The sequence below is a fragment of the Oryzias latipes genome, chromosome 9 (genome assembly GCF_002234675.1).
Source record: "Oryzias latipes chromosome 9, ASM223467v1".
NCBI lineage: Eukaryota > Metazoa > Chordata > Actinopteri > Beloniformes > Adrianichthyidae > Oryzias > Oryzias latipes.
Window position 1 is genome coordinate 8,709,542 of NC_019867.2, and position 17,657 is coordinate 8,727,198.

Here is a 17,657-nt window from a genome sequence, read left to right on the forward strand (position 1 = left end):
TTAATGTCATAAAGCAAACACTGTGCAAATATTAGGGTTGGTAAACAAAAACATGATTTAAACTCTTAAGAGCTCTTTACATTTTAGCTATACCGTTAAAACCTGGCGTTTTCTTTCACTATAATGTTTTTTTTCTTTACAAATAAATGCCTGGCATCCATAGTCACTTGGTACCAATATCATGCCAAATTTCCCATGTTTGCTTCAATGTCATTTACATTTTGATGAGTTTAAAAAAAAGGTTAAAAAATAGATTAATACATATTTTAACCACCTTTTTCCAAGTGGATGACTCCAACTTTTGGGAAATCAGCAGTTTTTAACCTCTTTAATTCAGTAAACTGGGTGCTGTGCTGACACATAACATTTTACATGTGTCTTCAGGCAGAGGTTCTCAAATTCTGGGTAATGATAGTCTATAAACGATCATAATGAACTGCACAGTGATTCAGACAATTATATTATGTAGTTTGACATAGTATATTGTTAGTAAATGTGAGAGTTGCCTTAAAAAAAACTACTCTGGACCTGGCGGGCAAAATCTCCAACTGACAACGAGGATTTAATGCCTTAATCTGCCTGACCTCCTGGTCTGCAATAAAGCGAGAGAAAAAGAGGAGTTTGACCTCAGGGCTTTTATTTTTTAGGGGCAACTGAATAAATACATCACACATCACCAAAGGGGGGATTATACTCAAGTAGTGGTACGACTTTAGAAATGTGTTACTCAAGTAGAAGTAGAACATCTTAAAAAAAAAAAGATCAAACATAAATAGGTGGACAACAAATTTTCATTTACTAACAGTTTACCACAGTTTGAACACTTTAACACCTAAAACCAATATTAGTTCAACAGAAATAAAAACGTGTGAATCTTTTGCTAATATGTTACTTTCGAGTGGCTGTTAGTGGATAAAAATAATAAATTTTTATTTAATGATTTCTTTTTTTTACTAAAAAATTATTTTTTAAGTGTCCCATTCCAGATAATAATATATCTTAAGTTTTAAATAAAAGTTGAACCCACCATGCATCACTGCTGCTTTTGTGCATTTATGTCTAAATCAGGGGTCTCAAACCCGCGGCCCGCGGGCTATTTGCGGCCCCCAAGATGATATTTTGCGGCCCCCGCTGTAATATGCATGTTTAATGTTAATGCGGCCCGTCAGTCTGTATGAATGATACTTTTTCGTTGTCGTGCGCGGAGCTGATGAACCAACCAATCACCGTGGGGTATATGACTCTTTGGGGCGTGACATTGACTGGGCTTGAAAGCAGGAGAACATTTAAGGCAGGACACCTGACAGCCCCTCCCGGACCACATTAAGGAGTTCCTCACTTTCCTTTTTAGATTGTATCGCATGGACCCAGGGAGGGTTGATGTTATGGTTACGGTCAGTCACGGCGGCGTATCACCTCCAACCCCACCACCAAACGGTTCTCATGCACGGCTGTCACGGCAGCACACAGCTCCCGCGGGAGGTGGGCCGGCCGAGGAGAATATATTTCCCACACCTACATGCGTGACAGCTAACAGGGCTTTAAGATTAAACACGTGCGAGCAAAAACAAGATTTAGTCTTAGACACACTGAAAATATGTGGGGAAAATACAACGATAAACGTGTTTGAGGTGAACCAGTACCTCGCCTGGATCGTACTGAAAAGAGTATAGTTAATAGTTTAGTATGTTCCATACAAATTTATTGGCTCTCAGACACTCACAAGTTGCGTGTGTGTGTTGAAGTTGCGGCCCTCCCTCAGCTAGACCCTGCCTTCAGTGGCCCCCAGGTAAATTGAGTTTGAGACCCCTGGTCTAAATTAGGGCTGCACGATATGAGGAAAACTTGCGATATGCGATATTAGTGATCAATATTGCGATAACGATAAATTTGCGGTAAATAAACAAATAGAAAAATAAACAAAAACATCATTTCCATTTCATTGCAACAGTTTAAAAATTATACTCCAAATGACCCTCATCGACATGGGGGACAAACGTCAAGGTGGCTAACCCTGGTCCTCAAGAGCCTCAACCCTGTCTGTTTTCCAATTCTCCCTAGACTGCTCGATAATGATAACCAAAATCAGGTGTGTTCAGTCAATCAGGATGTGAAATCACTTGAGTCAGCCAATCAACAGCAAGCTGGTTAAGGAGAGCTGGAAAACAGGCAGGGTTGAGGCTCTTCAGGACCAGGGTTAACATAATAGGCCTCCATCTGATTGGTCAACAATGGGAAGGCGTCCATCTGATTGGTCAAAGCATAAAGGGATTTATTTGATTCGTTAAATGCTTCAAGCTGCTAGAAGATTGTTTTAACACATTTTGGGTTTGCGATTTATTGCGATATTCGCCGTCTTTTGCGATATGGATATTGCAGAGCTGGATATTGCGATAACGATAAATTTGCGGTATATTGTGCAGGCCTAGTCTAAATACTACCAGTACAAGCTCGACTTTTATTTTGAAGGTGCACTGATAGGTTCTTTGTTGTTATTTAGTCAAAGTTAGACTTGAAATCTGTATATTGGCCAAGACATATAATTAACCTTTAATTGCAGTTATGTCTATATTATTTACCTGTCTTAATAAATGGCAGACATTTTACAAAAGTAAAGTAAATTGTAGCTTGCTGGTTTTTCACGGTTAATGAACCTTATTAAAAGTTAAAAGTATATTGAAATAAAACTATTACTAGGATTACATTTTTACAAAACAACTACTAAAGTGTACGTAGTAACTATCCACTTCGGCATACAAGTACATAGATGCTACATGCAAACCTTTTATTTTGTGTTTTCTGTGTCTCTTTCTCATTTGCATATTTTCTTGTGATGAGGTAACTGAAGACACCCGGTGGAGGCATGGCAACCTTACTAATCACAATTTGTCACCTGGATCACTATAAAGCTCCATGACAGACACTGGGAAGTCATGATCGTCCTTTAGTTAATGTCTGTGAGCAGTGCAGTGTCCCCTGGAGTGTGTGGGAGGGTTGTGGACAGGTACATCTCACCTGGTGTAATTTTTGTTACACACACTATACGTAAGTTGGTCATACCATGTAGTTGGTTTTAATCACCTTTTTGTAGAGATGTTAGGCAGACTTTCTTATTTTTTTTTGTTTTGATTCCTCACTTTCTCAATTTTTTTTTCCCCTTAAAAAGCTTCAAAATCACTCCACTGTCTTATCTTACTGTCCCCTAAAAGTGTGTCGATCAACATTTACACACTCCCCAACTTTGTTCCCAACATTAGAGACCTTTCCCATCTTAATGTAATATCAAAATATTACTGCTAATATTCATGAAAAGCACAACATTACCCTGAGTTAGACAGAGCCATTAAAAAAAAGATAATTGTGTTGCTCATTTTCCTGCGATTTCAGTTTTTTAAATGCTTCCTGATGCAGCGCATAAAGTAACCATTTTCAACAGAGTTTATAAACAGTGCTTAGAGATGCACTAGTAAACTCATTTGGGTGTTTTGATATGTGGCTAGCAGCTGGTGTTTTTAAATTCTACTTAAAGCAGCATTTATAAGCCTTGATCGCTGGAGATTTCACAACTGCAGATCAGCAGAAGGAAATGTGGATCTGCATTGGAAAGAGCTTTTCCAGTCTTGATTAGCTTGTGGACAGTCTGACAGCCTCCCAGCTAAAACATTTGCTTCATCCCATTTCATCTATGATCATGTGGCAGTTTTAAAGCACATTGTCTTTTTGAAAATTATTATTCAGTTAAAAATATTCTGCCTGAAATATTTCCTGCTTGTTCAGTTTCACAAAATGTACCCAGATTCATTTTGTATAAAATATACTTGTTTTTTTTTACAATAAATAAACAATGTTTAGGCTAAAAACAAATGCATATATTAACATAAAAATCTGAATTATAGTCTTACTTGAAAGTGTATTTATACGTTTGACAATTTGTCAAATACAAATAAACATATTGACAACACAAATTCTTCTTTTTGGCTTTTTCCTTCAGGGGTCGATACAGCAAATCAGCTTCCTCTATGTAACCCCTGGATCCTCTAACACTAGCTACTTGCATGTCTTCGTTTCCCTCATCCACAAACCTCCTCTTTGGTCTTCCTATAGACCTCTAGAATCAGCATCATTCCACCAATATATTCACTGTCCCTATGATGAATTTTAGTTTACAGTTATGTAAGGATGCTGTGTTGTTTTAATAGTGGAAAAGTTTCAGTATTTTTTTTAATTATGTCATTTTCACCCTTCCAGTAGCTAGCTAGGATAGGCTCCAGCACCCCAATGCTCTGCACAAGAATAAAGCGGGTGTAGAAGACATATGAATTAATGAATCCTTCAAGCGTCCATCTGGGATTTTTAATATTACAAATCATTTGTCTACATTTGGATATGATGCAAAACCATTATGTCAGGAAAAGGGATAATAAATGGAATGGGCCAACCTATGTAAACGTATAAGGAATAGCAAGTCGTAAGAATGAATAAAATCCCATTCAATTTAATTTCTAGCACTAGAATACAACGAATCAAAATTCTGATGATATAATCTCTTCATTTAAAAAATGCTAGGACTTTTTGTCAATAGGTGACTGTGTTTACCCTAAAGGATCCAAGATAGAAGAATGTAAAACAAATTCAAAAAGCAAGTTTAAAGTAGCCAAGCTAAACTTAGTGCAGGAACACTGCATTAATGTAGCTAACTATTTCAGAATCAGCTTCTTCGCAAATTGAGTGTGCAAGTATTTCTTATTGTCTTGCTTGTATATTGGCAAGTCTGGAGTCACAGCACAGACGGGGAAACAAGTAAAGGAAACAGATGTTGTGCAAAATAATGTTTTTTTTCTTGAGTGGATTTGAGCATGCATTGTGTGCGGCATACAGATTTTTGGTTAAATGAACAAAATGTTTTCCTTCCACTGCAAAATAGAATTAAACTATTTAAAATGAGTCGGTCCAATGCAACGTCACAACTTTGTGTCAAGCATCTCCACTGGAATACAGCACATATACGGGTTCTCTAGCTTGCAGGACACCAACAAAGAATTGAACCTCTGGGGTTCCAATTGCAGCCACACTGGGTGAAAAGAGGTGCAGGAGATTTAAAACCTGCTCTTAAATTGAGTGTTGGGGACTGAGAAATACGTGATGACTAAAGGCCAGCAAAGATAAAGAAACTAGCAAGGAAAACATCTTTTTACTATATAAACAAAAGTGGCAACAGAGTAACAGGCAATAAAATAAAAGATAATGTGCAAAAACTACAGATCAACCCAAAAATGTCACCGCTACTTACAGAATATATACATTTTAACTACCCTAATTTCCGGATTATAAGCCGCTACTTTTGTCACACGCTTTCAACACTGCGGCTTATTCAAGGATGCGGCTAATTTACGCATTTTTTTCTAACAGCTGCTAGGGGCGCTAGAGCAGATAGGGTCAGAGTGAGACAAAAGAAATGCAGGTTTAATGTAAATTCCCGCTTTGAGAATGAATAGCACCAACATATATTCACAGGAAATTCAATGAGAACAGTTCAAGCTGTCCGTTATCTGACTTGTCAGTCATTTAACTGCAAGTAATGGAAATGATCCATAAACCATGCACCTCTTGAAACTGATAAGTCTCAGGAGGAGGCTATGATACAAGCTCAATGCATACTCTCATTTCTGGCATCGTGCCTGTTTATTTTGACACACCCACAAGCTGCCAAACAGCATGGAGGTAACTTCTGCTCTTAGACCCCTCAGTCAGCCCCTAAGACTCATGGGAAGTGGGGAATCGTGGGTGTAAAGTCCCTCAGTGTGTTCAAATAAATAGGCTGTAATACTGGAAAGGGGAATATGTGTGTATTAAAGAGTTAATCCTTTAAAAATATAAATGGTGCGGCTTGTTATCAGGTGCGCTCTATAGCCTGGAATTTACGGTAGGTATAATAAATCCTTTATAGTGGATGAACCACCCCAAACTCCAGCAACTTGAGGGAGGCACACTGCAGAAGACCAAAAGATGAGGTCTGGTAAATGTCAAACCAATCCCCTAGGGAAAAAAAAAAAGAAATGGATTTCTTGGTCTATTATGAAGGCAGCTATGTGTGATTATGTGAGGCAGCAAATTCCAGAGGACAGGAAGACTAAAGTGGGGGAAGAAAAAAAAAAGAATTTTAGGAGGGGCTAAAATATTTGGATTATTGTGTAAAATGTATGTCAAGTAAAACCCAAGTCAAGAAAAGAAGACAGTTCATACGGGGGTGAAAATTCCCACATGAACAGAAAGTGATAAATTTAAATAGTTTGTGTGTATGTATGCACTATCGCTTCCATATTCCACCAAACCCCATTGAATCAGATCCAACAGAAGAAGAAAAAAACAACAACACAGCACTGAAAGGTATACAGCTTATCTGCAGCAATAAGTTTATCTTACCATATGAAAGATTTGATGGAAAAAATATCTCTCGCATTTGTTTTATGCATCACAGGCACAGCACCACACATATTTGGTATTTAGATGGATAATACAGAGGCAGCTTGTGTTGTTGTTTATGACAAATATGATGAGTTGGAGATAAAGCTGAAAGTAGACTGATAGCTTGGTAAATTTGTTAGTGCTACACTACAAGTGAAAAACAATCAAAAAAGTCTCCTGGGGATTTTTTTTTCCTCCTTTCCAATGTTTCTTTTCACATTTCTTTCCATTTTTTTTTAAGCTGTTTTGATCTTTAGTACAGCTGGCAGTGCGGTGGAGGGAAAAAAATAGCGTTTGCGCATCAGCCCGAATAAATCTCAAATTTTAAAGTTCAAATTTAAACACATCCACACATTTAAAATTCTAAAGGATTCACAAAATAAAACTAGAGCTATGTTATAATATTTTTATAACCTTGATAACTCCTTGAAAGCAAACCATGTGAGCTTAAACCACATAAGTATTTAGCTTTAAGTTAGGTTCTAAAGTGAAATCCGGCCACAGTTTCAGTGTTTGCCCCACAACTCTCATGGATATAATGTTCTACAGCCGAAAACCAACAGAGATGGAAGTGAATTCTGACAGCTCGGCCTAAGGGAACACAAAGGGGAATCTTTATATCATGTGCTGCAAAATAGCAGTCAGAGAGGTCTGTTATTCAACAAAAGCAGATTATGCTGACAGTGATGGCCTGCTTGAGAAAAGAGCAATAATAAAGCAAGACTGGCAGGTCTTCATTACCCATGCTTTGTGTAGGCCACAACAAAATGATAACATGCTGAAACTCATTTCCTACAAATACACACCTCTGCTGGGTCTTTGAAGACTGCATGACCGATCATTAAACAGAAAGAATGAAAACCAATTTAAAGACAAGAAACAATACATCAAAAACTCCTCATAGCTTTAAAAACTGCTTTTGAGCAGTGAAAGTCTTAAATATGTTCTCCAATTTTTTTTAGCTTGACAAATATTACAAATTGATAACTATTTTCAATTGGTGTGTTAACATGTTTTATGCAGTCTCGTCTTTTTTAATTGAGAAAACAAGATTCAAAGTAGTTTAATTCTTGTCAATAATGAAAGAAAATAGCTATTTACATTGACAATTACTGAGGAGAGCTGTTAAAAATAAATAATTTGGGCCAAATAACTTGCTAAAAAAATCGTTCTAATTAGTCTATAAAACAATATCCACAAAATTACAGCTTGGCAAAGATGAAATGATATTAATGTACTTCAAGAGATTATGCTTGTACAGTCTAGTTTAAACTATAGGAAAAATATGAAATGCATTAGAATTTTTGGCTGATTTATGACTGACAGAGCACAGAAAGAGGTGATTACCGGTACAGACCATTAAGGGTGTAACGATTAATGGACCTAATCGATGAATGGATTTCTATTCGTGTGACCCAACCAGATTGATGTCTGAGGCAAGTCGAATCATTAAAAAATAAAATAGAATGTTTTTTTCATTATTGGAAAAACGAAACAAAAGAAAACATCTAGATTGAGGCAGCAAAACATTATCGAGGCATCATTACGGCCCATTGTCCGGAAACACTGAATTTTGCAAAGACGTGACCATACAGTGTAGTAGAATGTTCTATTTTACACTTGATTATCTGGCAAACTTCAGTACCCAGGAGTCATGGTTTGGGTTTCTTACTGTCCCCGTTTGGGTTTCTTTGGCTTAGTTTTTGCTTCCTTTTTGTTTCTGTCCTGTTTGACTTCTGTTTCCTGTTTTATTTTGGAAGGTTTTGACTTTGTCATGCTTTTGAGTTTCTAGAACTTTCTAGAACATGATCTCCTGATCATGTTCACCTGTGTCTTGTCAGTCCTGTTTTGTATTTAAGTCATGTCTCTGCATTTTGAGTCTTTCATGTTCATCAAGCCCCCAACCTGACAGAAACAAAAGGAAGCAAAAACTAAGTCAAACAAACCCAAACCACGACACCCAGGTATTCATCTCTGGGTCACACAGGTTGAAGTTTCGGCTAAAGATGGATCCATTTTAGGTCAGTGAATTGAATCGTTAGAAATAAACCACTGTCAACTATGAATAGTATCAGCAACCACAAATTATAAAACGAATCGAATCGTTGTTGAAATGAATCGTTACACTCCTATGAAACATTCACATGTAGATAAAAATCTAGCTAAAGATAATATTGTTTGATCAATTTTGTTTACCAATTCATATCTGGATAAATGGTCTTTATGGAATAAATGTGTTGAGTTTCTGTCAGTATGTGGTAGCAACAATTCACTCTAACAATGTTTATTTCTTTCCCCCCGAAAAAGTTTTATGCACCCAAAGCAGCAACATTTGATTTGTTTTAATAAAAATGATGGCAAAATGACATATGAAAACAACACTTCCTAGGGTGAAAGTTATATTTATTATAACACCATCCAAACCCACCATTTTCAGAGTCACTGCTGAAAACTAACTCATTAGCCTAATAGCCTGAAACCCATCAGTTACGCAAGATGAAGAAATGGTCACAAATGACTACATCAAACATTCTGTTCATTCTGAGACCCTTTCAATAAACTGAAAATACTTCAGCAAAACCTGGCTGTGTGTGAGGAGACTCAGAATGGTGCCTGGCCCACATTCACAGTGAACAACACCCGTGACACAAAATGAACCTCAAATCATTGTTTTATCTAAACGATGTCAAAGCCTGTGAGGGATTCCTTTGAAGTCAAACATGTTTGCAGTCATATACAATTCAGTCTTACCAGGGAAGTTTTAAAATCAACCGTTTTACGAAGCAAATGGAGTTTTAGAGGTAATTCCCATACAAAGACGTGCCAGTACTAACAATCAAAACATTTAATAAGAACTATTGAATAAACTGTTGGTATATAAAAACACATTTCTTTTAATATATATTTTAATTTTTCACGTATTTCACTTTTTTAATATCTAGTTAATCTATTAAAGACCACAGAGTTTTGGAGTTATATCCTGAAGATCTGTAACAAAACTATTTATAACTAATTTGTAACCTTTTTCTTAAGGAAAGAACCATTGGCATTAACCATTTAAATCAACTGAGGTTTGCTTCTGTCAATCATTTATGCATGATTAATAAATCACAATGCAGGTCTATATTGTGGGTCTTCTGAACCAACTCTGCCTCTGAACCTGTTCTGAATGGACAGCAGAAAGGTGGTTAAAAAAGAAACTTATTTTGGTAGGCAGGCATCAGAAACTTGTAGCCATGGTTACCATAGATTGACCTTTACTCAGTGTTGTTGATGTGGTAAGAAGGCAAAACACAAAAGATCAAAAACTTTCATGTCTGATTTGATGTGAAGTGCAAAGACAAACCGCTGGAGTGTTCTTTAAAGTCATCTCCAGAAGCTGCACAAACCACAGACATATCTGGAAGCATCTTATTCCAAAGAGGCGCCACTTCTTCAGGCACCTTACCAAGTGGTTCACCACATTCCACCGAGAAACAACAAAGCATGTTTCTCACTTTAGGTGGAGCCATGCTTTACTACGTGCTTATTTTACTTGCTAAAGTCAGCTCTACATTAGTCCAGCTCATAATTTCACAAATGCAGAGTGCAGCCTCTGCATCTGTTATGTACAAACATTCATAATAAAAGGAACAATCTCAAGTGGGTGTAAGCCATGACAGCACAACTCAGAGAGCCCATGTCATTAGTCTCCAATGGAGAAAGTCTTTGATGTAGCCTATCACTCTACTTGTTTGATGGTACTGGCCTTGTAGATGAAGCGCAAAAATCAAATGATGCATTATATAGAGAATACCAAACACAGCATCAGTTAGCGGAGCCTAGTTGTCTCAAATTCTCAGATCAAAGTGAGGGACCCTCACAAATCCAATACAAGATAGAGTGGAAGAGTCGACAGCTTATACGACACAAGCAAACCCCTCCTTCGTGCTCAGAAACACACAGCTAGTCCAATTTAAGCCCAAATCAAAAACCAGTAGTGAAGAGGCACCCTCTCCTCCTCCAGGGACCAAATAAATCTGAAAAGGCGAGTCCACAACAACTGCTGCCTCTGTATAGACACTGGTATAATATTGTATGGTGCATATGAATATAAATCATATGCATATATATATATATATATATATATATATATATATATATGTTTGCTTTTGTTTATGCATTTGCATTTGCATAAATTACTCATGCTTCTTTTTGTCGCATTCAATTTACCCCAGAAATGAGAGGAAAACAGTGTCATAACGATGGCATTCTTAAATAGGAAGTTTCAAAATATTCAAAGGCTTTCCAATTACAAACTCAATTATTACATTTTGTTAAAACTGTCTTTCAGAGAGCAGAAATGCACATGAAAAACTCTGAAATGAAAAACAATTTCAGGATAACATTTAGAAAAAAAGACCAGCATCTGTGACCTCTTAAAACATGCAAAGAAAACACGGCTGAACAAATTCCGCAAAGAAAACACGCTTTGGCGGATAAAAACACATCTGCATTGTTTTAACAGACAACTGCTTTTATGTTAATGGGTTTGAAGATGAAATGTGTACAAATCCTTGAATTAATAGAAGGACAATAAATTCCAAGCACAAAACAAACTTGACAAAGAAGCTGAAGTGGAACACACTTCAGTTCATAGCTTTTGAAAGGTGCAGCAACCTTTAAAACCCTATTTTCTTCATAGTAAAAGAAGTGGTAAAATTTTTAACCTGGAAAAACAAAATAGATTAAAGACAAAACAGTAAAACTGTTTTCAAGGAAAGATGAAGCAGATTGTGTTTCTAGAGGAAGCTTAAGTCCTTTAACCTTTGCAGTGAGATGTTAGGTACCTTCTGTAAGCGTAATCACATCTGCAGTCGCCTGTTGCATCATTGCAAAGGACTTAAGGAAGCTGAACTAACTGAGAAAGAAGGCTGACTGGTTTAGGTTCTGCTCTGGCTCCAACAGAGCAAAAAAAAGAACCTTTGTTAGATGATTAGCATTATGAAAGACCGTCACCACCCTCTTCTAAACACAGTAACAATCCTCAGGATCTTCATTCAGATGATTCTTCAACAGACACCTTGTCCTAAGCTACAACTGCAAAAACACAAAGTCTCACCAAGTATTTTTGTCTAGTTTTAAGATTACATACTGTATATTTTTACAATTGTTATAAGACCAAGTTTCTAGTAGTTTTTTCAGTGAGATGGATTAATCTTACAATAGTTCTTGATCATCTCGTTGAGTCACTTGATCTTAACAAACATCTTATATTAAGCAATAACTCTGAAAATGTTTCTTTTTTTGGTTTACATAATATTTTTAGGCTGAAGTTTTATTTGTGAAGGATGAGCGGTCTTGTTTCAAGAAACAGACCGTTTTTATTTAGGCTAAAGTGACTCATAAGAAAGTATAAATGCATTTAACAACAGAATGACTGAAGTTTGATACTGAACATAGATTTACTTAAAACCTTTAGGACACATTTATTTTAAAATGTGTGATTCTGATCTTACTCTAAAATGATTATGGATTACATAATACATGATGAATTAGATTATTAATTAGATATAAATTCCTAACATTAAAACAGAAATAGGACAGTTGGACTGTTGCCGTGTTTTGAATAGAATATTTTGGGGAAAAGGGGTATATAAAAATGCTCTGAAGATATCTATATATAATATTTCCAGCTACCAGAGCAATATGCCTAAATGTGTGTGTTTATTGCTAATTTTAAGATTTAATATCATCTTATAGGGGCAAAAAAATCAAAGCTTATGTTAAAAGATTTTACCAAGACAAATTATACCATTTCCAAAGACAGATGTATTCACTTACAACAAATACACATCTTGTTCTCTATATTTTTTACTTGTTTTGACTTTTTTTCCAACGCATCTACACCAATTGTCTGCAGAATGTTAGAAAAGGACTTTATACTTTAGAATTTCCCTTTCACATTAAATTTTAGGATAAAAACAAAGAAAACCACTCAGTCAGTTGTAGCAGAACGATGTGTTGTGGTCATCAGTTGAGCCACATTCAGATTATAATTAATGTTTAGTCCCATGAGAGAACCACATGTTCTTTTAAACTACAAAAAAAAAAAAAAAAAAAAAACAGCGGAAAGGCCAATTTAGGCAATCCAGACTATATTAAAGAGGTGTGCCTGCTGAGGTGTAGACACAGTATAGTAAAACCTCAGTCAGTTCAGCACTTGGGCTTACAGACCAGCACTCTGTATACAAGTTAGTACAACAAAATCCACTAGGCAATGCCAAATTCATCTCAAGAACATGACGCGACTTCCAGCCCTTTAAAGAAGAAAGTCCAAGAAAAAGTATTGCTTGCCAGTGTTTCTGACTTTACTTCACGACAAATCCACACTTACACAAGTGTACTCAGTGGGCACAGACCAGAGTTTTTAAGGACAACTGCCGTTGAGCTAGAAGAATAAGAATCTATATGAATAATAATATATTTTACTTATTCATCAAACAGGAATCAAAAATACGACCAAATAGGCAAACCTGGGATTAAAAATAAATTGATGCACAGTTTTTAATGTATCGTGTTTCCCACTGTGCATAAGCACAGCATGCAGGTCTTCAAACAAGCGTCACACCGACATGTGAACATCTACTAAAGCAGAAAGTCATAAAGGTACCAAATGTTCAAAAAATGTCACAGGTCTCCTTTTTCATTTACATCCAATTCAGCTGAAAAGTGTATCACGTGGGCACAGCTGCAGGCTGCACATGCACTAAGACACAGAAATGTGTGACTTTAGCACTACTCTATTCCCTGGAGCGAAAAGTCACAGTCTGGGCTGAGGTGATAAGTGCAATTGGATACCATCCAGTGGAGAACACCAGAAAAACACACACACAAAAAGTACATAAAGTCAACTGTTTCTCCTATTTAAACTTAAACAAGCAAAACACATTTAAATCATGTAATTTTGCTAAAACACTCATTTGGAGAAGACCATTCAGACATCAAGACGTTTAACATTTTTTATATGCGGAGAGCTCCAACTACATGTTTACACCTGATGTAGATGTTTACCCTGATGTGTAACTGTGTTAAGCATTATGACACAGATTTGTTTATACATCCAGTTGAATATAATTGTAGAGTTAAGAGAGCAAAACCGATTGACATCTCAGACGAATATTTTATAATTACCATTAAACAGTTTGGAAAATTGCTATCAGAGAAAAGCAGCTTTTCAGATCGATTTTGCGCCGATATGCAACATATTACTAACGTGAAGTTTTATGACATTAGCAGCTTTTCTCCGAGACAGAATCAGCTGATTTGCGTTGGTTGCGTAAGCACTTCACTGCTATTAGGTGTTGCATATGAGTGCAAGGCTGCTTTCCTCTGCTTCAGAAACCGCTGGCATTACGTTACTTCTGTAAACAGTTGAAGAGTTAAGGCCCGTTCACACCGGGACGAATTTCGCCGGCGATTTTCGCCAACGTTTAACGCCTCGTGACTAAACAAAGGGCACCAATAAGAGTGTGCACACCGACGCGAAAAAACGCCACGCGTCAGAGCGTCAAAAAAAAAAAACGCCTCGGGTTCGTTTTTTTTTTTCGACGCGTCGCGTCGAAATCTATTCGACCAATGAGAATGGCGCTTTTGCACACGTGTCTGGAGCTTCTGAAGTTACAGTAAACCACAACTTGGGGGCGCTCAAACACAAAACTGCCTTGCTGAGCACACATACCAGCGAAGAAGATAGACGCCGAGTAGCGTCTACACAGCAGCGAAGAAATAATGACGGACACTCTAAAATATCCCCGAACCAAGCACCAGTTGGAGCAACTGGTGCTTGAAATATTCACGTTTTCTTTGTATGATTCTGACAAGCGCGTAAATACTTGCTCTCTTCTTCTGAGGGAAAAGCGACTTTAAGAAGCGTAAAGTTGCGCAGCGCCACCTTGTGTACAGGAGTATTTCTGTTTACATTAAGCGCCATCTAATGTCAGGGAATGAAATTGCATGTTCGCTCGGCTCATCGTCAGCGAAAATCGCCTGGGTGTGAACACAAAAAAACGTGGCGAAAAACGCTGGCGAATAACGCCTGGCGAATATTCGTCCCGGTGTGTACGGGCCTTTACGGTTTTCTAAAGAATGGCAACACTGATAAGGGGTTAAAGAAGTGCGAAATTACCATGGATAAGTAAATATGTAACTTTCCATGTTGTATAAATATACTTGAAGAGTATAAGACAAAAAGAATGAAAAAAAAAAACTTTTTACTTTTTTTAGATCTGTCATGTCTGCTCATGCAAGTTGTGTGTCTCACGTACAAGTTTCTTCCTCTTATCCTGCTCGGTTGGCGGCTCCTCGTCGTCACTTAGCTTGGGCTCCTCAAAATGGCTCATCAGCATGCAGCTGGAAACACAATTTGACGTAATATTAATAACCACCCACAAACCACTACAGCAGGAGACAATCTCAAAACTGACAGGATGTGCAAACACCGCCAACCAAAAGCGGCAAAACCCTGTGGCACTTTTCGTAATGGTTCATCGGTATGCACTAAGAATTACATATGAACTCTTTGTGCTCCATATGAGGTCTGTTTGTGGTCTGTTATTTCCTTACTGCTGCTTATTTAATTCTTACTGTGAGCACAAATGCACCCGGCAAGCCTGAATTTCATACTCTGTGACTTTGAGATGAAGCACGTGATGATTCATCATTAGAAAATCTAACTACTAATAACATTCAAATGGGTGGAATTTATCTAACTTTGCACAATAATTGAAAGCCGCAAGAAGATGTCATATTAATGTAATGAAATGGAGATATCTCTTTACTGGAATGAACACCTCATTTAAGCAGCCATAACCAATACTTACACAATGATTTGAAAGCAAAGGATTTTTTTTAATCATTACTTCTCAGGAAATGATCCTCAAATTTGCATCATTTTTAAGCCCTTTGTGTTTGCTGCTTTGAGCTAGAGCTTTGTTCAGCAATTTTTATTTTTTGGGTTTAATGGATGAACAAATGGGATTGTTGCGGTTTTATTATAGCAGAAGGTATTTTATACTGGAGGAGAATAGAGCTCTGAAAATCAACTAACTTGTTCAGCATCAAAAGACAGACAGAAATAAATGGCGACAAGCTGGTGAACCTAATAGTGGGGATTTTAATAATGAATGAGGCTGATATTTTGAAAAAGAGAAGGCGAGGATAATGGGCTAAAAGGGAAAAATGACTATAAAGTGGAAAGAAAGCAACACCTAAATGAACAATGATGGCGTTCCCCTGCTGAATTTGCAAATAATAATGTTGGCAACAACATCAATTATAAAAATATGTTCACTATTTACTCCATTTTCTTACAAACTTAGGTTGCAACACCATTATTAACAATTTAAACTAGCAAATGCAAAGCTGATGAACATTGCATGACCAAAGGCCTATCTGCAGTTCCAGCTTCTTAGGTTTAGAGGCTAATTATGATGAAGCGTCCTAAATTATTCAACTATGAGAAAAAAAAACTTTGAATGCTGACAATTGGTATCAAATCACAACAGATTGCATCTAATTTTTGGTCAAGATTTAAATCAAAGTACATTTTTTAAAGATATTTCTAATACGGTACTTTTCATCTACAGAATACCACATTGAATGAAGTGGCAATTCCACAAAGACTAAGGCTGCCTTTACACTGCATTGTTCAAGTGACCCAATTCCGATTTTTTCCTCTCATGTGGCACAGATCGGATATGATCGGTGAACGTGTAAGCAGGACAAAAGCGCATGGATTCCGTTTTTCTAAGATCGGATACAGGCCTCTCTCATATGTGGAAATAAATCGGAAATAAATCGGATACGTGCATTTGCGTGTGCCATGTAAGCAGACAAATCGGATATTCCCCAGTAAATGCGAGTCGTACGTCAGTGATGTCAATTCAGGATACCACCAACTGAGATCACATGACTTGTTAAGGTGCTTTTTGTGCGCTGATTTTGCTGTCAGCGTGTTACCTTTCAGCCTCAGGCTTCAGACCGTAGTTGGAAACCGCTGTTATGTCCGGTCCGGTCCGGTCCCGGTCGGGACGCAAACGGTAACTAATCAAGCTGGACACCGTTGCTATGGAACAAGCTAGAAGCTGTTTATTTTTTGGGGGGGCGTGTATGATGGGGACAGTGTGTGTGTGTGTGCGCGCGCGCGTGCTTGCTTGCGTGTGTGTGCGTGTAACTTAAGGAGAGGAGAGTGGGTGTGAGCGCGGAGCGGGGGACTGTCGGAGAACCGTAAATTAAAAATAAGGTGTCTCGCCCAAAAGTTTTGGAGTCTTTCTTAGCCCACTGGAGGCTGAGGGTTCAGAACGGAAAAGAGAACCCCGATGAATTCTCCCGTGTGTCATTGCTCAGGAAAGGTTCAACACTTGGATCAAACTGTTAGTACAGCACAACGTCTGCAAACACTTCCTCATTCAAAACTCAGAGAGAGCACATAAGACGGCCGACCAGCCCTCCTTCTTTTCCTCCCCCGTGCATCCCGTCTGGAGCGCCCAAGGCAACGCCTCCTTCCGTCGCCGCCTTGCCTCCATGACAACCGCAGTCACAAAAGTCCAAAGGATGTCTGTGGAAGGCGGAAATGCTGCTACGTAGTCCTCAGAACGTCTACGTTTGACAGTTTCAGCATTTTATAGTGTAAATGCAAAAATCAGATACGGGTCACTTTTAAAAGATGATGTAAGCGGGTCGTCAAAAAAATCGGATATAGTCAGAAAATCGGATATGGGCATCAAGACCTGCAGTGTAAAGCCGGCCTAAGAGTCAACATCAACTTTTAAAGAATGTTTGAAACTATACTCATGAAGGCAACAAATAAGAAGGAATATGATGAAAACAGATGTAAAAACTGTCAGTAAATACAGCTGAAAGAACTGCACCATAATTCTTGATACCATCATAGCATTGGCATAAATATAGTTTCTTTTTACAGAAGATGACCAAAATTCAACAAATAGTTCACACATGCCCATATGAAAAATATGCAAAAGAGTTTTTTAGACCACAGGAGGATTTTTTTTCTATTTGTCAATGAAAGCTAAAGATCCGGTTAAAGAATTCCAGCTAAAACTGAAACTACCAGCATTATTTTCTTTTAGCACAAGCTAATTTATATAGATGGAACATTTATGATTATGTTAGACATGTGCAGCGGCACATAA

The 17,657-nt window shown here is 37.5% G+C and overlaps 1 protein-coding gene across 1 annotated transcript in view; it reads right to left on the reverse strand.

Annotated features, from left to right (window-relative positions):
* The window catches only part of ipo11 (importin 11), a 136,005-nt gene that overhangs the window by 12,447 nt on the left and 105,901 nt on the right, over positions 1–17,657 (reverse strand). The window contains exon 29 of the mRNA XM_023958341.1: positions 14,772–14,856. Within this exon, the coding sequence (XP_023814109.1) occupies positions 14,772–14,856 (85 nt within the window). The remainder of the gene's footprint in view (positions 1–14,771; positions 14,857–17,657) is intronic.